General features: G+C 44.9%; 1 protein-coding gene across 1 annotated transcript; it reads right to left on the bottom strand.

The window, feature by feature from the left end:
* Positions 1–466: 466 nt before the first annotated feature.
* Positions 467–17938, bottom strand: LOC126088475 (piggyBac transposable element-derived protein 4-like). Its single transcript, XM_049906617.1, has 2 exons — positions 16633–17938; positions 467–639 (listed from the first exon to the last, which is right to left on the bottom strand). The coding sequence occupies exons 1-2, from the start codon at positions 17936–17938 to the stop codon at positions 467–469; spliced, it is 1479 nt and encodes a 492-aa protein (XP_049762574.1).
* Positions 17939–22464: the final 4526 nt, after the last annotated feature.

Here is a 22464-nt window from a genome sequence, read left to right as displayed (position 1 = left end):
AGTACTTAAGTTTTTTGAAAAGTCTTTGCTCTTCCCGCCAAGAAGTGGTGCAAAACTCACAACAGATTTCTGAATCTTCACAAGAAAATAATAATTTGGTCAAAATATAAATATATTTTAAAAAAAAGAAATACACCACACGGCGCGTGGATTCTGACCTCTGCCGCTGTTGGGATTGGTGCCACGCTACTGAAGCTCCAATAGGAGACGCACGAAACATTTCACGCGTTCGACTGTTCTTCAGCAAAGCTCGGTCGTCGCTTAACACTTTTAGTAGCTACGACGCATTCATCACGGGAACAATAACCTCTCGGTAGGAGTGTGGTGTGGCGCGGAAAGGCGGCACCTACCTCCATAAACGCTCGCCCGCAGTAACCGTCGCAGGCGAAGCAGAAACGCTTTACGGCGAAGCCTCCATTATAGCCGCGGAGTTGTCAGAAACTGGTCGCATGGCCGATGGGAGACGTTACGTGCGTGGGGCTTTGTGCCGCGCCTTTATGTGGCTAATGGGGCCGAGGAAGGCGCGAACCGAGAGGAAACGAAGCCAGGGAGAGGCGGCGAGGGCGCCGCCCTTTGTTCTTTGCCAAGGCGAGCCCGCGCAGTGGCGGACCGCGTAGACGAACTGCGTGCGAGGAAATGCTGCCGGCATACCGCACTTAAACTGTACGCCCTGTTCAGCAGCGCCCTCTCAGCTAGATGACGATGGAACAAGTGTGATTGCCACACCGACAGGCGCACCCTACATCTCGAGCAAGCCATCGACTTTACTTTGCTTGACTCCTAAACAAACGCAATGACACATACACAGTATTGAGATACAATTCAGTGAACGGATGACGGTATTACGGTGCTCAACATAAATCTTGCATACCAATTGTTGACAAAACTGCCCGCATCTCGTGGTCGTGCGGTAGCGTTCTCGCTTCCCACGCCCGGGTTCCCGGGTTCGATTCCCGGCGGGGTCAGGGATTTTCTCTGCCTCGTGATGGCTGGGTGTTGTGTGCTGTCCTTAGGTTAGTTAGGTTTAAGTAGTTCTAAGTTCTAGGGGACTTATGACCATAGATGTTAAGTCCCATAGTGCTCAGAGCCATTTTTTTTTTGTTGACAGAACTCGACATAATAGAAAATAAAACTGGTTTTATTCTGTGAGGTAACTTACTGTCATAAAAAAAGAAACGAATATTGTAATCTCCCCACAAAATAATAATAATTAAATATTATGGATAAGATTCTAATTTTAGTGTAACCTCAAAACAAAAGTCTTTCTCATTTGTTACCTCCCTACGTCCGCCCCGGTAGCTGAGTGGTCAGCGTGACAGACTGTCAATCCTAAGGGCTCGGGTTCGATTCCCGGCTGGGTCGGAGATTTTCTCCGCTCAGGGACTGGGTGTTGTGTTGTCCTAATCATCATCATCATTTCGTCCCCATCGACGCGCAGGTCGCCGAAGTGGCGTCAAATCGAAAGACCTGCACCAGGTGAACGGTCTACCAGACGGGAGGCCCCAGCCACACGACATTTCCATTTTTTACCTCCCTACAAAATTCTTTCTCATTTAATGGTGACAGAGTGTCAATCCTAAGGGCCCAGGTTCGATTCCTGGGAGGTTCGGAGATTTTCATAGGAGCGCCGTGGTCCCGTGGTAGCGTGAGCGGCTGCAGAACGAAAGGTCTTTGGTTCAAGGCTTCCTTCGATTGAAAATTTAAGCCGGCACGGTAGCTCAGCGTGTTCGGTCAGAGAGCCGGTCGGTCTCTGTAATAAAAAAAACTGAGTGGAAGGATCAACAAACGAACTTGAACAGGGTGTTTTGCGACGTCCGCAACGACCAAACACAACGATCAATAACGAACAAAATGCAAAAAAAAAAAAAAAAAGTGGTCAGCGTGACAGACTGTCAATCCTAAGGGCCCGGGTTCGATTCCCGGCTGGGTCGGAGATTTTCTCCGCTCAGGGACTGGGTGTTGTGTTGTCCTAATCATCATCATTTCATCCCCATCGACGCGCAGGTCGCCGAAGTGGCGTCAAATCGAAAGACCTGCACCAGGTGAACGGTCTACCAGACGGGAGGCCCCAGCCACACGACATTTCCATTTTTTACCTCCCTACAAAATTCTTTCTCATTTAATCTAAGCTCAAAATTCATTCACATTTAGCGTAACCTCAAAACAGAAAAATTTCTAAACCTCTCAACAGTAAAAATTATAATTATGTCGTTCACATTCAGTATAACATCCCAATAAAAAAAAATAAGTTCAGGAACCTGGTAATAAAACAATGTAAGTAACCTCTCAATTAAATTGTCGCCCACTTATGACTTCTCAATAATTCACTGTGAATTTAACCTGGTAAATTTTGGACGACAGCAGTGCTGCGTCATGGTCCTGAAAGATCATTCTGAATGAAAAAGGAAAAATTCTTACCTCAATGAAGTCACCGCATATATCTGCTCATACACTAAATTTTTCCGGCACAGCTCTGTGCAATGCTGGCCGACCTATCTGTCATTTATGAAAGGAAGCAACTGATTTCTCTATTGCAATAATCGGGATGATCATGGATGGGAGAAATTAGTAAATTCTTTAAATTGAAATGAATGGTTGTTAAAAGTTACTTTTTATGAGGAAGATTATTATTACGAGAGTTTTAAAACATCTTGAGATAACATTACTAGATATGCGCGACGCTGCTTTTTACCTTATACAATAATACTCAGGCTCCAGCATCGCTGCACCGCGACCGGCCAGCCAACACGATACAGCAGACCAGAGCAGAGCAGACTGCAGACTAGCAACAACTTACTGCTACAGCTACACAGTTCCTACTGCAGTCAACACTGCTTTCTGGTAAGCGATTCTCTTATACCTTGCATATGGCAGGCAGCGCATGAGCAATACATCGAAATTACATCTGCTCGGACCTCTTACATAAAATTACATCTGCTCGGACCTCTTACAATATAAACACATTTCCACTTGATAAACACAACCAGAAACAAAACACTACAGTTCCTTGCATAGCACATATTTTATGAACCAATTCGCCCTCCACATAGTTGAATACACTTTTGAATGCGGTTAGGCATACTCCTTACCAAACTATCCAAGTACGCCCGTAGGATATCGTCCCATTCCTCCATAGAGGCCTCTATGATCCAGTGTAAGGTCTCTGGTGGGACAACACTATTGCAATGTGCTCACTTCGGCATGCACGTCTCTTATTGGAGCTGAGATCTGGAAGATCTGGTGGCCATTCCATCCGACTGATTCTGTGCTCTGCTAAGAAGGTGTTCGCAAGAGCGTGACGTTTCGGACATGCTCTGTTGTCCATCAGCGTGAAACCCACTCCAATAAGTTCACCAAAAGGAACCACAATGCGTGCAAGGAGGTCGTCCCGGTACTTCACACCAGTCACCATGCCATGTATTGGCTCAAGCACTGTTCTGCGGCCATACATAACTCCACCCCAAAACACGACTGAATTGATTTGACACGGGTAGCGGCCTACGATGTATTCGCTGCCTCCACACGCGAATATGAGAATTGTCGTGGTGGGGACTGACATGGGTCTCACAAGAAAAGAGTGTTGTGTCTCACTGCTGCCTAATCCACACTGTCAAGTCTTACATCTTGTAACGCCGGACACGCATATCCTCTTATTTCCATCTTTTGTACTATAATTTTTTTTCCTTATTTGTTTACCTGAAGATATAACATTTCTGTGTCTTTGTATATTGTAATTGTTTTACTATTTGTATATATATGCATTTATGTCGATTTATAATTGGTTTGTTTGTGAATATTATTTGTATTTATATGCTGGGTCTGGCCTAGGGAAAACTATGCTATCGAATGAATACATCGATAGGTCGTGTGGAGAACCAAAGTGTTTAGTATCTTTGGTAGTGTTAACTCTGTCGCGTGGAGCGCGGGCAGAGAGAGAGCCTGGCTGGGATGGTGCAGTGGAGCAGGTGTGTTGTGTGAAGCTCCCGCGAGTTGCCGCGCTTTCGGGGTTTGGCAGCATGTAATTGCGCTCGACTTGCGATGATAGTTTCTGACACGGTGTCGCGGACGGGAAGCATTAGCTGGCGCACATCAAGAGCCCGTTTCGTCTGGTGACCGTGTCGAGAAGAAGGCGCGCCAGCATCCAGCTTCTGCAACAGCGACGGCTGACAATCAGTGACTGTCGCCGACTCCTCGATCGACGGCTTCAAACCTTCAATCAACCAACAAGGAAGACTGGAAGCACGTAAAGTTTTAGAACTGTATGGCAGACCTCAGCTTTTCAAACTCTTAAAATTGTTGCATCACAAAATTACAGCAACTTAGCATGAACCTTTGTTGCTCATTGTCCCAATTGCATTACCAAGCAGGGTCCCTTCCTTTTCCGGAATGAACCCGAGTGTCGTTGAAATTCAAACGGCAGCATCATTCAATTTCGCTGCTTTAATTTCAAAGTTCAGTTAAAGTATTCATAGCTGGCTACAATATTTAGATTACACAAGCACAAATTAAGAGTGCGAGTTTTGATACCGTATTTTAGCTTACCTGTGACTGCAGCTCAGCTTGGTACGTACTAAATTTTACTATTGTTAATTGTTCAGAATCATTTATTCAAGTTCAAAGTTAAATCTCTTATTTCTAAATTGCGTAGATTCAAGTAGCTTTTGAAATGATTGTTGAGGTAGTCCAAGACTAACCGTATTTTACTGAATTTCGATGTGCTTCAGAAAGAAAGCTCACTATTAACTTCAGTCACTAAATTAACTTTCGATTTTCCGGTTTTATTAATTCTTTTGCTAAATTAAGTCAGAGTGTAGCGAAATTTATTACTTTCTGACAAACTTTCAGTTTTCACACTACACGTGTCAACCTTCAGTTGCCACGCTTCTAGTGCTAATTATATGTGTAATAACCTTTCTTTTTCAGTTACTATAGTAATTGTCCTTAGGACTGGCGACCGTAATTTCCCCCAAATCTCAAATATCTAATTACCGCTAGTTAATTGTTAACGTAACGGCCGCACATTTACTTTCTTTATTAACTTTACCCCTTTTCGAAATTAATTTCCACCAGTTTCATTAGCATTTTTCCTTTCATTTAGATGTAACCCTTTCCTCCCTCTTTACCGGCAGATTAACTTCGGTGACGATTGCTTTTCCCAAATTTCCATTAGGTACACGCGGTTTAATTTTTACTGTCATTAAGGTCGATAAGTGAGGGGGAGGTTACAATCTGTCCGCGAGCTGTTTTCGAGACCGTTTTCCGTTTCAGTTGAAAGCGCCCCTGTGCATGTTCAGATGCGACTGATTGATCCCGTAACGAAAACAACCCCTGTCCGAATCCAGTTTAGAAGAGGAGCCTTGAGTGGTCTTGTGGTACGTACACCCAGCTCATGGAGCTTTTTCGTATCGTTTACGTTGACACTCCTGTAGCTGTTTGGAACTGCCACTGTAGACATGTAGCATCGTAGTGAGTGTTTCTGCTCTCTGTTATATACAGATATCGGCCCCTGCTGTGACGACCCTCCACCAATCCTGTCGCAAGAAACTTGTTCCAGATTCTAGAGACGACACTTTGACTGATACCAACACTCGCTGTGACGTCCACCTGTCTCACTCCCTGTTCCACTGACTATACCAGGACCGGTCACGGCGTGCTAAACCTCAGCGTGTGCGGACAACGGCCCGTAACTCGGCTTTGCTCACTGTCTCTCACAAGGGAACCTCCCCATCGCACCCCCCTCAGATTTACTTATAAGTTGGCACAGTGGATAGCTCTTGAAAAACTGAACACAGATCAATGGAGAAAACAGGAAGAAGTTGTGTGGAACTATGAAAAAATAAGCAAAATATACAAACTGAGTAGTCAATGCGCAAGATAGGTAACATCAAGGATAGTGTGAACTCCGGAGCGCAGTGGTCCCGTGGTTAGCGTCAGCAGCTGCGGAACGGGAGGTCCTTGGTTCAAGTCTTCCCTGGGGTGAAAAGCTTAACTTTTTTCAGTTTATGTGACAAACGCTTACGCTTTCATCACTTTTTTGGGAGTGATTATCACATCCACAAGAAAACCTAAATCGGGCAAGGTAAAAGAATCTTTTTACCCATTCGCCAAGTGTACAAGTTAGGTGGGTCGACAACATATTCCTGTCATGTGACACACATGCCGTCACCAGTGTTGTATAGAATACACTCCTGGAAATTGAAATAAGAACACCGTGAATTCATTGTCCCAGGAAGGGGAAACTTTATTGACACATTCCTGGGGTCAGATACATCACATGATCACACTGACAGAACCACAGGCACATAGACACAGGCAACAGAGCATGCACAATGTCGGCACTAGTACAGTGTATATCCACCTTTCGCAGCAATGCAGGCTGCTATTCTCCCATGGAGACGATCGTAGAGATGCTGGATGTAGTCCTGTGGAACGGCTTGCCATGCCATTTCCACCTGGCGCCTCAGTTGAACCAGCGTTCGTGCTGGACGTGCAGACCGCGTGAGACGACGCATCATCCAGTCCCAAACATGCTCAATGGGGGACAGATCCGGAGATCTTGCTGGCCAGGGTAGTTGACTTACACCTTCTAGAGCACTTTGGGTGGCACGGGATACATGCGGACGTGCATTGTCCTGTTGGAACAGCAAGTTCCCTTGCCGGTCTAGGAATGGTAGAACGATGGGTTCGATGACGGTTTGGATGTACCGTCCACTATTCAGTGTCCCCTCGGCGATCACCAGTGGTGTACGGCCAGTGTAGGAGATCGCTCCCCACACCATGATGCCGGGTGTTGGCCCTGTGTGCCTCGGTCGTATGCAGTCCTGATTGTGGCGCGCACCTGCACGGCGCCAAACACGCATACGACCATCATTGACACCAAGGCAGAAGCGACTCTCATCGCTGAAGACGACACGTCTCCATTCGTCCCTCCATTCACGCCTGTCGCGACACTACTGGAGGCGGGCTGCACGATGTTGGGGCGTGAGTGGAAGACGGCCTAACGGTGTGCGGGACCGTAGCCCAGCTTCATGGAGACGGTTGCGAATGGTCCTCGCCGATACCCCAGGAGCAACAGTGTCCCTAATTTGCTGGGAAGTGGCGGTGCGGTCTCCTACGGCACTGCGTAGGATCCTACGGTCTTGGCGTGCATCCGTGCGTCGCTGCGGTCCGGTCCCAGGTCGACGGGCACGTGCACCTTCCGCCGACCACTGGCGACAACATCGATGTACTGTGGAGACATCACGCCCCACGTGTTGAGCAATTCGGCGGTACGTCCACCCGGCCTCCCGCATGCCCACTATACGCCCTCGCTCAAAGTCCGTCAACTGAACATACGGTTCACGTCCACGCTGTCGCGGTATGCTACCAGTGTTAAAGACTGCGATGGAGCTCCGAATGCCACGGCAAACTGGCTGACACTGACGGCGGCGGTGCACAAATGCTGCGCAGCTAGGGCGATTCGACGGCCAACACCGCGGTTCCTGGTGTGTCCGCTGTGCCGTGCGTGTGATCATTGCTTGTACAGCCCTCTCGCAGTTTCCGGAGCAAGTATGGTAGGTCTGACACACCGGTGTCAATGTGTTCTTTTTTCCATTTCCAGGAGTGTATATCAGACGTGTTTTCCTGTGGAGGAATCGGTTGACCTATGACCTTGCGATCAAATGTTTTCGGTTCCCATTGGAGAGGCACGTCCTTTCGTCTACTAATCGCACGGTTTTGCGGTGCGGTCGCAAAACACAGACACTAAACTTATTACAGTGAACAGAGACTTCAATGAACGAATGGACAGATCATATCTTTGCAAAAATAAAGAAAGCAAACTTTTCACCCAAGGGAGGACTTGAAGCAAGGACCTCTCAGTCCGCAGCCGCTCACGCTAACCAACGGGACCACTGCGCTCCTGAGCTCACACTATCCTTGATGTTGCCTATCTTGCACATGGACTACTCAGTTTGTATATTTTGCTTATTTTTTTCATAGTTCCACACAACTTCTTCCTGTTTTCTCGATTGATTTGTGTTCAGTTTTTCAAGGCCTCTCCACTGTGCCAACTTATAACTAAATCTGAGGGGGGGGGGGGGGTGCGATGGGGAGGTTCCCTTATCAGCAGTACCCAGTACAGCGTGACAGTTCATTTAGCATTGTGATGCGGCATTTTTCGGTCTGCACAACTCTCTGAGTTCGGCAGAATCGTGCTATCACAGCGCTGTTTACCCTTCGCTATTTGTTCGTGGTATGAGGGACGTTCACAGGTGCAGTTGCAGTTGGCTCACAGAGAGGCAATCTAGCGATCTATCGTCAAAATCCTTTAAAATGACGGGAATGATAGAAGAGAGGAATGAGAATTCTCAATCCACATAAGTGACAGGTACTACTTACTTGCTACGATACGGCATTAGAGTACCACGCAGAAAGAAATTAAACTTTTAGATGACAATGAAAGAGCAAAAAATTACAACGATTGTAGAAGGGATACAGTCTGACAAAGACAATCACGTTCCCTATGCCCACTGGCATTAAAGAAAGTGCGAGGTTGAAAAACTTCATTGTGGCCTTGCAAGAATTACAACGATAGTTTTATAAAGGTTTTGAGGATACTGTCAATCTTACATCTTTTTTCGAGCTGTTTTCAAGACTGTTGGAAAAAAATTAAAAATTTCTGGTAAGGTCTTATGGGACCAAACTACTTAGGACATCGGTCCCTAAACCTACACATTATTTAAGCTAACTTAAACTATCTTACGCTGTGGACAACACACACGCCCATGCCCGAGGGAGGACTCGAACCTCCGATGGCGGGAGCCACGCGGCCCGTGACAAGACGCCTCAGAATGTTGGCCATTTCAGTTGAAAGTGAACCTTCACCTGCGCAGATGTAAGTGATTGACCTATAAGATAATTCTAGTTTTAGCTGCAAGTCTTTTTTACGTTAAAACTGTTCAGGACGTCTGCACTGCTTTTCACAGTAGTCGTTCGAAGTTTCCATAATGAGGTTGCAAAAGTGCAACGATATTTCGATCGCGGTATTTGTGTGGAAGACCTCATTTCGATTATGAATGTATATGGCTCACGATTACGTGGCAACTTGAGCACTAAACTCTGTGAAATTGTCTGCGTCCGTCCATAAGCCGACAGTTTGACCCAATAAAAGTTATATTACATCTTCAGCGTGCCAAAAATAATTAATTAACACTGAAAAACTATTTTATTTGTGATCTATGTTGTTGATAAATGTGAAATATAAACCCAAACCATATATGTACCACTATACTACCATTTAAATATGATGCGTTGGCAGTTTTCCCCTCTTCCCTCTCCTCGCGCTAGATAGTGGAACACGGGGGTGGAGGAACTGTGAAGCGAGGCTGAGCGCCTTGCAACTTGAGGCCCGGCAGGGCGCGCGAGCCTAAATCTTGGCCACCCCTGCACTGTACCATCCTGAAGCGTCACAACTCTCGTAATAACACACAGCACAAGTACACTACTTGCCACTAAAATTTCTACACCAAGAAGAAATGCAGATGATAAGCAGGTATTCATTAGACAAATATATTATACTAGATCTGACATGTGATTACGTTTCCACGCAATTTGGGTGCACAGATCGTGAGAAATCAGTACCCAGAATAATCACCTATGGCCGTAATAACGGCCTTGATACGCCTGGGCAGTGAATCAAACAGAGCTTGGATGGCGTGTACAGGTACAGCTGCCCATGCAGCTTCAACACGATATCACAGTTCATCAACAGTAGTGACTGGCGTATTGCGACGAGCCAGTTGCTCGGCCACCATTGACCATACGTTTTCAATTGGTGAGAGATCTGGAGAATGTGCTGGCCAGGGCAGCAGTCGAACATTTTCTGTATCCAGGAAGGCCCGTACAGGACCGGCAACATGCGGTCGTGCTTTATCCTGCTGAAATGTAGGGTTTCGCAGGGATCGAATGACGGGTAGAGTCACGGGTCGAAACACATGTGAAATGTAACGTCCACTGTTCAAAGTGCCGTCAATGCGAACAAGAGGTGACCGAGACGTGTAACCAATGGGACCCCATACCATCACGCCGGGTGATACGCCAGTATGGCGATGACGAATACACGCTTCCAACGTGCGTTCAACGCGATGTCGCCAAACACTGATGCGACCGTCATGATTCTGTAAACAGAACCTAGATTCATCCTAAAAAATGACGTTTTGCCATTCGTGCACCCAGGTTCGTCGTTGAGTACACCATCGCAGACGCTCCTGTCTGTGATGCAGCTTCAAGGGTAACCGCAGCCACGGTCTCCGAGCTGATAGTCCATACTGCTGCAAACGTCGTCGAATTATTCGTGTAGATGGTTGTTGTCTTGCAAACGTCCCCATCTGTTGACTCAGGGATCGAGACGTGGCTGCACGATCCGTTACAGCCATGCGGATAAGATGCCTGTCCTCTCGACTGCTAGTGATACGAGGCCGTTGGGATCCAGCACGGCGTTCCGTATTAACTTCCTGAATCGGCCGATTCAATATTCTGCTAACAGTCATTGGATCTCGACCAACGCGAGCAGTAATGTCGCGATACGATAAACGGCAAACGCGATAGGCTACAATCCGACCTTTATCAATGTCGGAAACGTGGTTGTACGCATTTCTCCTCCTTACACGAGGCATCACAACAACGTGTCACCAGGCAACGCCGGTCAACTGCTGTTTGTGTATAAGAAATCAGTTGGAAACTTTCCTCATGTCAGCACGTTGTAGGTGTCGCCACCGGCGCCAACGTTGTGTGAATGCTCTGAAAAGCTAATCATTTGCATATCACAGCATCTTCTTCCTGTCGGTTAAATTTCGCGTCTGTAGCACGTCGTGGTGTAGCAATTTTAATGGCCAGTAGTGTAATACAGTGTTTGCAGGTGATACGTTTGCCATAGACCGCTCATACTGCCCCCTCACAGAAGAAACGTGGACTGTTTCTGCTAGCATTAATATACAAAGAAACCAATGTATTGATGTGATAACACATTTATGGATCACAGCGTTCATTGTTAAAGTTTCGGTAATGTGCAAAATCTATTTTTATCACTGTATTACATATGTATTCGGCCGGCTAGTGCTGTGGAAGACTTTCCTCCCTGGGGAGACGTTTGCTTCTCTTTGCGAAGAGAAGGCGAGCAGGTAGTTTCCCCGTCATGGCCAAGCGTAATGCTTCCGTTATCCTTCTGTTTCTGTTTGCTGACTAGAACTTGGCAACCGGGAACAGACTGCTTATTTATATACAGGATATTTTATCTGCTGGCAACTGGCAATCAGGTTCACCACTTACAGGAAAGTGGATTTGTTCCATAATACAGCCATGGCTGGCGTAAATACACAGCAGAGAAACAGCGAACATAAGGATAACTGGTTCAAGAAACTAATATAATAATCAACCAGACATGCGGAAAACAATACGATTCTTGAAATCTTTAACAGAAAATATGGTCTGTACTTACCGGTAGCAGGGTAGTTAGCACAACAGTAATTATTGCTGATCACAGCCTACTTCTGACATGAAAAACACGTGAACACACTGAAAATCTAATATTCAACGCCGAGTTATTAACAGGCATTGGGGAGGGCAAGGGTAGGAGCAGCGAGGATGAGAATTCTTATGGTGAACCGAACTGACAACACAGGTGGTCCACCTGGCTTGGCTGCTAAGAATGGAGAGTAGGAAGCCGTATCTGGTGTTGTAGAAGACACAGCACCAGTGAAATGGTAAATTCAACACGACATGGCAGGTAATATTAATGTTCCATAAAACGTGACATGAAGGACAGATAAATGCCTGACTTCCTCTGCTCAACAACACTTGTTAAACATGTGCATCAGTCTGTATCAGAAAACAGACTAAAATGCATGTCCTGAGCTAGCGGCTTTTCTCGTAATAGTCCATCTTCTTTTTCCTGTACAGGAGGGAGACGCTAGATTCACCTCGGTGAGACTTCTCCATGGCATCACTATGATCTATACGTACCGAGTCTTGACCGTCCGTCATGTCTATCGACTTTCATGTTCCTATCGAGGACGAGGCTCACATCTGGTGTACTTGCTGAAGTAACTTAATGATTCTTAGAAATAGAATGAATGGTTGCTGTTTTCAGTATCTAATTACTTCCAATTACGAAAGTAATATGCGCCTAACCTGAATACTTACGTTCATTTCAGAACTGCTGTCCGTAAATACACAATCATTTTGTGTGCATCTTTGAAACGTCCCCTTAGAAAAATTATACATGACTATGCTTAAACTGACACACAATATTTTTAGCGCAACGCAATCTGACTTTCAGAAATACCTACAAAAGAATGGCCCTGACTAACATTAACCTATACCTTTCACAAATCACTTACCTCACAAAAATCTTCGTTACTCGAACTACTGCAATACGGCGAGCGCCACTACTGCCAGCTAAATAAAAGATTCAAACTACGGAAGGCACTAACTACTGATAGGCATAGTTAGCAAATGAAAGATTTTAATAGAGAACAAACAATGCATTTACCTTAATAGTCATCAAAAGTCATAATATATACAGCAGCTCATGACATCCATTTTTACAAATTTCAAAACTCTGCCATTTCTCTCCCCACATCCACCACTGCTGGCGGCTCACCTCCAACTCCGCAACGCTACGCGCTGTTAACATCCAGCTGCCCAACACTACAATGGCAGACAACAATGCAAACTAGCCACAGACTGCACACAGCACAGCCAGTGATTTTTATACAGAGCGCTACGTAACGTTGCCAATAAGAAAACATAAACATCATAACACCTCAGTCAAATCTCGAAAACGTCGTAGCTTTCTGCAATAATGTCAAAACCTAAAAAAAATCCTCTGCTCATTTCAAGAGTGACATCTACCTCAAACGTATTTTAAAAATCATGATCCCATACCAAATACACTCCTGGAAATGGAAAAAAACACATTGACACCGGTGTGTCAGACCCACCATACTTGCTCCGGACACTGCAAGAGGGCTGTACAAGCAATGATCACACGCACGGCACAGCGGACACACCAGGAACCGCGGTGTTGGCCGTCGAATGGCGCTAGCTGCGCAGCATTTGTGCACCGCCGCCGTCAGTGTCAGCCAGTTTGCCGTGGCATACGGAGCTCCATCGCAGTCTTTAACACTGGTAGCATGCCGCGACAGCGTGGACGTGAACCGTATGTGCAGTTGACGGACTTTGAGGGAGGGCGTATAGTGGGCATGCGGGAGGCCGGGTGGACGTGCCGCCGAATTGCTCAACACGTGGGGCGTGAGGTCTCCACAGTACATCGATGTTGTCGCCAGTGGTCGGCGGAAGGTGCACGTGCCCGTCGACTTGGGACCGGACCGCAGCGACGCACGGATGCACGCCAAGACCGTAGGATCCTACGCAGTGCCGTAGGGGACCGCACCGCCACTTCCCAGCAAATTAGGGACACTGTTGCTCCTGGGGTATCGGCGAGGACCATTCGCAACCGTCTCTATGAAGCTGGGCTACGGTCCCGCACACCGTTAGGCCGTCTTCCGCTCACGCCCCAACATCGTGCAGCCCGCCTCCAGTGGTGTCGCGACAGGCGTGAATGGAGGGACGAATGGAGACGTGTCGTCTTCAGCGATGAGAGTCGCTTCTGCCTTGGTGCCAATGATGGTCGTATGCGTGTCTGGCGCCGTGCAGGTGAGCGCCACAATCAGGACTGCATACGACCGAGGCACACAGGGCCAACACCCGGCATCATGGTGTGGGGAGCGATCTCCTACACTGGCCGTACACCACTGGTGATCGTCGAGGGGACACTGAATAGTGCACGGTACATCCAAACCGTCATCGAACCCATCGTTCTACCATTCCTAGACCGGCAAGGGAACTTTCTGTTCCAACAGGACAATGCACGTCCGCATGTATCCCGTGCCACCCAACGTGCTCTAGAAGGTGTAAGTCAACTACCCTGGCCAGCAAGATCTCCGGATCTGTCCCCCATTGAGCATGTTTGGGACTGGATGAAGCGTCGTCTCACGCGGTCTGCACGTCCAGCACGAACGCTGGTCCAACTGAGGCGCCAGGTGGAAATGGCATGGCAAGCCGTTCCACAGGACTACATCCAGCATCTCTACGATCGTCTCCATGGGAGAATAGCAGCCTGCATTGCTGCGAAAGGTGGATATACACTGTACTAGTGCCGACATTGTGCATGCTCTGTTGCCTGTGTCTATGTGCCTGTGGTTCTGTCAGTGTGATCATGTGATGTATCTGACCCCAGGAATGTGTCAATAAAGTTTCCCCTTCCTGGGACAATGAATTCACGGTGTTCTTATTTCAATTTCCAGGAGTGTACATCATTCAAAGCTCTCATAGTATCACAATGGTTCCGAAAAAATTTGAACAGTTCACAAAGTACAGACAAAATACAATTTCGTAAGTGTGAAGTAATCCAACTCTGTAATTGCGTAAACATGTGTCACTGACGTAGTAAAAAAAAATGTTTATCTCTCAGTTAAATGATCAGATAGCTGTGTAATTTATGTGTTAGAGAAATATGGTACCTATGTGTAAAGTTGTATAAGCAAATAATAGAGAACAAACGATGTATTTACCTTAATAGTCATCAAAAGTCATAATATATACAGCAGCTCATGACATCCATTTTTACAAATTTCAAAACTCCGCCATTTCTCTCCCCACATCCACCACTGCTGGAGGCTCACCTCCAACTGCGCAACGCTACGCGCTGTTACCATCCAGCTGCCCAACACTACAATGGCAGACAACAATGCAAACTAGCCACAGACTGCACACAGCACAGCCAGTGATCTTCATACAGAGCGCTACGTAACGTTGCCAATAAGAAAACATAAACAGCCTACTTACATCTTTAGTATTAATAAATGGATGATGTTGATGATGATGATGTGGGTTTGTGTGGTGCTCAATATCGTGCTCATCAGCGCCCGTACAAGTTCCCAATCTTTCCAATTCCATTCTCGTCACGCCTCAAATGATGGTGAAATGATGAAGAGATGATGAGGACAACACACACAGCCAGTACTGGAGCGGAGAAAATCCCCGACCCGGTCGGGAATCTAACCCGGACACCTGTGGAGAAGTCACATCCTTGCCTCATCTCATTCTTTTTGATCTGTTTATTGACTTCGTTTTAATCGATCTGCTTATTAATTTGAGAACCACATACGTAATGTTACGTCGCCCATTTACATATACAAAATTAAACGTTCTTTGCACACCAGAAGGATAAATGTAGTGTTACCACAACACTCTTCTGAAATTGTAAAAATATTGTAAAGATGGAGTATCGTTTTGACTGTGGTAGTTGTTTTTGCCCATGAATTAAAACAGCAATTCGTATCTTCAATTAGTACACACATTGCAATTTTGGAAACTACAGCTGCCTTTCATTTCTGCGAAAGTGACAATCTACCAACTTCATACTCGTTATTTTCATCTGTATTATGAAATGTACTTGGCAATAAGCTTTCATACTGGTAAAAATGTGCTGGTTTTGTGAGATATGTTGTAACTTGTGTGAAATAATTGGAATTCACTGCGAGAAAAATGAACTTCTTCCTTTTCACTTGAAATTAAGTGAAAAATGAGGAAAAATGGCAATAGAAATATCCCAGGACCAGTAACAGTATCAGAATACATTTCCTCTGTCTTTTTACATTAACTGTAGATGTTCCAGTTTGGAAAAGAAGTTTCCTAAAATAACTGGCTTCTAAATTTACTTTTGTGTTTATAGATGGCGGAGACTAGATTAATCTTTTAATTCTTTTTCAAATGTATCATTCCTCTCTATGCTAGTTTATTTCACCAGGTGATCAACACGTTTAGAATATTTACTGGAATTTGCGTGTTTCATGGTTAACTCTTTGATGCACAGATTTTATGTTTAATTAATTTTTTAATAAAACATGCATTTTCTATGTCTGGTGGGGTTGCTAATAAAGGAAAACATGAATTAAAATTTTTTATTGTATTGATTTTGGTTTTAGATGGTGGTATATATAATATACCACCATGCCACTTAGGGCCGTACCTAAAGTTTTTGAGATATCTTGGTTTGTGCTTGTAACTCACCTTTAAATTCTACTCTAAGCAGTAATAATTAGTATAATTAATGTAAAATAATTTTATTTCTGGCAATTGGTCATTTACAATACAAAATCAAATTACAAACCTTACAAATAAAATATGTTTCTTATTCCTTTTTGTGAAAATCTTGAAAGCACCTTTTTGTTTTGCTAAGGCACAAAGGCACTTTGCATTCAGCGCACATCCAGAAAGTGCGCACTTGCTTCTTTTTTGTACTGCATTTCGCACAACGTCTGGCGGTAGTACGCTCTGGCTGGTGGGATGAATTGTCGAGACGCTGGCGTGAGGAAACATATGGCTTGTTTTTCTTTACGTGGACTTGACTCTCATGAAGTCTAGATGGCCTCAATGGTGTTTTCTGGGTTACTAAGCTTTGCAGGATACTCATCCTGAAGACTTTGGCAGTCATTTTTTCTCTATCGCCTAGTTCCTTCCAAATTATATAGCTGTTGACGATACTGACATCAAGCAGGTGAAAGAATATTCGGTGCCACCACTTTTTACTTCTCCGGCTTATTTCATATGATTTTTTCAGTTGGTCGAACTTGTCGACATTGTTCATGTGTGCATTGTAATCCATCACTGCTTGAGGACAAGGTAGCTCTATGCGTGAACCATCTCTTTCACGGCGAGTCACTGTAGTAACTTCAGGACTGTGAAAATTTGAAAGGAGATGAACAGCTCTCTTATCTTTCCACTTCAAGTAGAGGATGCCACAGTTGCTGACCCTCCAGTCAAATTCACCTCTGCTTAATTCTTTGTCTGTTTTTAATTTGGGTAAATGTTTCCTTGTTGGTTGAACTGTCCCACAGGCATATATGTTTCTCTGCTGTAAACCAGCCAACAAGTTATAGCTATTGAAATAGTTGTCGAAATAAAGATAATGGCCTTTATTTACGAGTTCAGAGGACAAACTCAGCACTACATGCTCCCCAAGGCCTGTTTGCACTGTGTCACCTACTTTTCCGGTGTAAATATCAAATTTCAAGTTGTAAGAGGTCTTGTCACACAGCATCCACACTTTGTAACCACGCTTTATGGGTTTATCTCTCATGTATTGTTTCATACTGTTGCGGCCTTTGAATTTGATCATTGACTCATCAATTGCTAGGTGTTTGCTGGGTTGGTAACACTTGGAAAAAGATTCAGATAGTATCTTGATCACTGGTCGCAGCTTGTACAGTTTGTCATAACCTGGGTGTCCTTTTTCTGGATGCAATGTGTTATCATTCAGATGAATGTTCCTCAGTAACCATCCAAACCGATTTACTGCCATCAGAGATGCAATATAACGATCATGAAGTTCTGGGGCACTAGACCAGTAGTCTCTGTATGCTGGCATACGCTTTATACCCATCAAAATGTTGATTCCCAGGAAAGTTCGTATTTCATTGTCAGTTGTTGGAGTGAAAGACTTGCCAGATTGCGTCGCATATAAATTTGTTTGGAAAACGATTAGCTCAACTAGCTCTTTTGGAAATATTTTTTCGAATATATCGATAGGTTCTGGATCATCAATGTCCCTAATAAAAGCACTTGGTCCTGATTCACTGTCGAACTGCATTCCTGAGGTAGCATTGAATTGTTGTCCCCAAGTTGGCGCTGTGTCAGCAGCGCGTTTTGGCGGAGTGGACTCACTTTCTTCCTCGCTCTCTGAAACTTCGCCTTCAGACGACACAATAGCCTCCGCAACAATGCTTGCTTCATAATCAGATTCGTCATCTGTGGTGTCAACAGTGGAATCCTCGTCTGATGGAATTTCACACAATAATCGTTCGATTTCTTCATCTCGTAAGCCTCTTCTTGACATTTTCATTTTCAAACAACAGCCTGAATCCAAGTAAAGAATACGTAAGCAAAACAAAATGGAGAAAGAGCTAAAATAAGTCACAACACAATTAAAAACTAAACTTTGTAGCGGAGGATTTCGAATTTTATACTAGGAAACGAAATGCAATAGAATACTGCTACATGCACGGTGGTACAAATAATATACCACCAAAATAAATTGTATATAAATAACGGAAGATTGTGCATATGAATGTATACATGGGTTCATACCGTAGCTGTGACGTCCAAGATATGGAAAAAACACAGGCGCAACAAGAAATTCGTTATAAACCACTATTCACACGCAAAAACCATGCACAACTCAGCACGCAGCTTTCACAGTTGTAATCTATGCAATTCTTGGCGGGAACTGATTCCTTATAGGCAGTGAGTGCCATCTGTCTGATAAGTAGAGAACTAGGTGAGCATATTAGAGTGGTGGTCGTGCAGTTAAACCACTGTGCAAAGAGCCAAGAAAATTTTCAAAAGGTGGTATACTATGTATACCACCGTGCTCCAAAGAGTTAATTTGTAAATTATTGTCAATGACGTCTCAGCTCTGGGAGAGAGCGCCATTATACGTACATAATATCAAATATTATGAAGCATTTTTTTCTTAAATTAATAAGAAGGTCCTCTTAGAAAAGCGAAAAAACCCAAGGAGCAAGACGCGAACAACTTATATTCCACTTCTTAACCTGACATCTCCTAGCGCTATCCTCTTGTTGACAGTAGCAATATGGCATTCTGTTTTGTCTTATATCTCCTGAAGATTTTAATCGCTGATACTTTTTATCTTACATTTCATTCGTATCAATAGCGATGCGTTTTCGAGAGATCCTTGATCTTTGAAGGAGCATTTATTCATAGAACATACGTCGTAATTAAAAACCTATCTAATACGAGATACCAGCGAAACCCAATATGGCCTCTCCTGCTTCTCAGAATTCGATACGACCTTGAAAGTCGATAGTCGTCTCGACGGCCAAAACTGCACATGTACATCACGAAGACGTGTCACCGATGTGATTGTAGTGTCTCCCTACGCACCATAGGCCGTCGTCTAATTAGAACAAAGTGTAGGCACAGAATCAGAGAGAGAGAGAGAGGTGATGTGCGCGCTTTCATTTACTCGGTTTCTAAAGAACAGCCTGGCCTAGTCTGCGCGTTACCAACCCCCTAGCACTTAAGCCGTGCACCGGGTTGATCGTTGAACTGTACACGGTTGGCACCCACTCAGCGTGGGGGAGGCAAGCATCAGCGGAGTAAATACGACTAAACGAGCATTGGTCGCTTTTCATTTCCTGCCACCTTGTGGATTCCAGTTAATGATTAAAATTTAAACATGTAAAATTCGGACATAAAGCCTCCTTGAATTTAAACTAACTAGCATATCAAAATTTAAATTAAACAGCTACCACCGGTTAATTTTCATTAATTAAATGGTACTATTATCCAAGGAAAGCTCTCGATATTTGAGGCTGAACAACTACAGTTTTATTCTTTTTCTGAGATACGTTAGTCCAGAATCAAATTAAAAATGTGGTTTCCATTGATTGTAACGTAAATCGAAATCTTGTCCCAAGATATTTATCCATCCCACTACCCCACTATCAATTAGTCTGATAGTTGCCTGGTTCTGCATTGGGTCAGAACTCGAAAAACCCGACTGCTTTCAAGAAGGAGACAATGGAAATTACAAAAATAAAACAAAATGGCCATCGTATAAGTTTCCTTACACAAATAAGGAAGAGGCTAAAAATGAATATGAAAACCGCTGATAATCTGAATGCTGTATTGAGAAGCAAATTCTGCCTCGTGCCGAAGATCAATGACCAGGGTATCATGCCAGTATTAATTTACAGGAGCGATAGATTGTCGTTAAATGCGTAGTGTGTGTAGAAGTTGACTGTGGCCCAAAAAGCAGCTGAAAAGAAGGATGTTTAGTATAACAGGAAGAGAAATAGAAGCAGACAAATGGGTGGAGAAAAGAGAGGAGCTCAGAGCGTGGTATTGATTGTTAGGAAACTAGTTTGTAGGTGGGTAGAGCGTGTAGCGAAACGAAATGTTGGGTGGGACATGGAAGAAGATGATTCTGGGTTGGATTCGTCGTGATAAGAAAAGACCTAGAGAACGACCTCATAGAGAGTAGATTGACGACATTAAGGAAAACTCAGGTCAAGTTAGTTTGTTAGAAGTTGTAGATCACCGTGCATGGAGACCTCTAACCAACTGTATACACTAGTGGCCATTAAAATTGCTACACCAAGAAGAAATGGAGATGATAAACGGGTATTCATTGGACAAATATATTATACAAGAACTGACATGTGATTACATTTTCACGCAATTTCGGTGCATAGATCCTGAGAAATCAGTACCCAGAACAACCACCTCTGGTCGTAATAACGGCCTTGATACGCCTAGGCATTGAGTCAAACAGAGCTTGGATGGCGTGTACAGGTACAGCTGCCCATGCAGCTTCAACACGATACCACAGTTCATCAACAGTAGTGACTGGCGTATTGTGACGAGCCCGTTGTTCGGCCACCATTGACCAGACGTTTTCAATTGGTGAGAGATCTAGAGAATGTGCTGGCCAGGGCAGCAGTCGAACATTTTCTGTATCCAGAAACGCCCGTACAGGACGTGCAACATGCGGTCGTGCATTATCCTGCTGAAATGTAGCGTTTCACAGGGATCGATTGAAGGGTAGAGCCATGGATCGTAACACATCTGAAATGTAACGTCTACTGTTCAAAGTGCCGTCAATGCAAACAAGAGGTGACCGAGACGTGTAACCAATGAAACTCCATATCATCAAGCCGGGCGATACGCCGGTATGGCGATGACGAATACAAGCTTCCAATGTGCGTTCACCGCGATGTCGCCAAACACGGATGCGACCATCATGATTCTGTAAACAGAACCTGGATCATCCGAAAAAATGACGTTTTGCCATTCGTGTACCCAGGTTCGTCGTTGAGTACACCATCGCAGGCGCTCCTGTCTGTGATGCAGCGTCAAGGGTAACCGCAGACATGGTCTCCGAGCTGATAGTCCGTGCTGCTGCAAACGTCGTCGAACTGTTCGTGCAGATGGTTGCTGTCTTGCAAACGTCCCCATCTGTTGATTCAGGGATCGAGACGTGACTGCACAATCCGTTACAGGCATGCGGATAAGATGCCTGTCATCTCGAGTGCTAGTGATACGAGGCCGTTGGGATCCAGCACGGCGTTCCGTATTAACTTCCTGAACCCACCGATTCCATATTCTGCTAACGGTCATTGGATCTCGACCAACACGAGAAGCCATTTCGCGATATGATAAACCGCAATCGTGATAGGCTACAATCCGACCTTTATCAAAGTCGGAAACGTGATGGTACGCATTTCTGCACCTTCCACGAGGTATCACAACAACGTTTCACCAGCAACGCCGGTCAACTGCTGTTTGTGTATGAGAAATCGGTTGGAAACTTTTCTCATGTTAACACGTTGTAGGTGTCGCGACCGGCGCCAACCTTGTGTGAACGCTCTGAAAAAAGTTAATCCTTTGCTTGTCACAGCATCTTCTTCCTGTCGGTTAAATTCCGCGTCTGTAGCACGTCATCTTCGTGGTGTAGCAATTTTAACGGCCAATAGGGTATGTAAGAGATACACTCTTGTAAAATCGGATGGTTCTCTTGAAAATAATAGACTTTACAGTCTTATGTGCATTAAGCTTTAAACCAGTGTGCATTCACGTTCAAAATCTTGTGAAGTCGGATGAAACTATTCGGATGAAACTTTTGGAATCACTCTGTCACTAATTTCCCTGGATGTAGTTAGATAGCAAAAAAATGTTCAAATGTGTGTGAAATCTTATGGGACTTAACTGCTAAGGTCATCAGTCCCTAAGCTTACACACTACTTAACCTAAATTATCCTAAGGACAAACACACACACCCGTGCCCGAGGGAGGACTCGAACCTCCGCCGGGACCAGCCGCACAGTCCACGACGGCAGCGCCTTAGACCGCTCGGCTAATCCCTCGCAGTTAGATAGCAAATGTGTCCGTTCAATAAGGGTGGCTGCTTTTAGAAATAAACACGCCGCATGAGGCAGCTTGACTGTGGATTATTCACAAAGTTCAGAAAAGTAGCTCTGTATCGCAATGAGCACTGTCTGCAATAATAGAGTGCCGCAGTGCGGACCACTTGATTATCCCACCGGTGTGTTTGGTTATAGTCTCCTCGATACTAAAAGAAGCTTTGGCTTCTTCCAGTATTCAGGAACGTCGTGGAAGAATATATTGTATAACGAAAGCAAAATGCTTTCATAGCTGCTTGGATGTTGGAAAGAGCCACGTCTGCCTTCTAGCGGCTGTGGTACGACTGGCTTACACAAACAGAAACTACTCGGCGTGACGCAGCTGCGGTTCTTCTGAAAGCAGTTCTGCAACGCACGATGACGCGGGCCTTCCGATGCCTCAGTGTCTGCTCAGACACACAAGGGTTCTCCGGAG

The sequence above is a fragment of the Schistocerca cancellata genome, chromosome 6 (assembly GCF_023864275.1).
Source record: "Schistocerca cancellata isolate TAMUIC-IGC-003103 chromosome 6, iqSchCanc2.1, whole genome shotgun sequence".
In the NCBI taxonomy this organism is placed as follows: Eukaryota; Metazoa; Arthropoda; class Insecta; order Orthoptera; family Acrididae; genus Schistocerca; species Schistocerca cancellata.
The sequence above is the reverse complement of the archived record's forward strand: the minus strand, read 5'-3'. Positions and strand labels throughout refer to the sequence as shown.

Coding starts and splice junctions, on each gene's coding strand:
- LOC126088475 (XM_049906617.1), bottom strand. CDS start 17,938: ATGTCAAGAAGAGGCTTACGAGATGAAGAAATCGAACGATTATTGTGT. Junction 640..16,632: donor ATATGAAATAAGCCGGAGAA/GTAAAAAGTGGT, acceptor GTATGCCGGCAG/CATTTCCTCGCACGCAGTTC.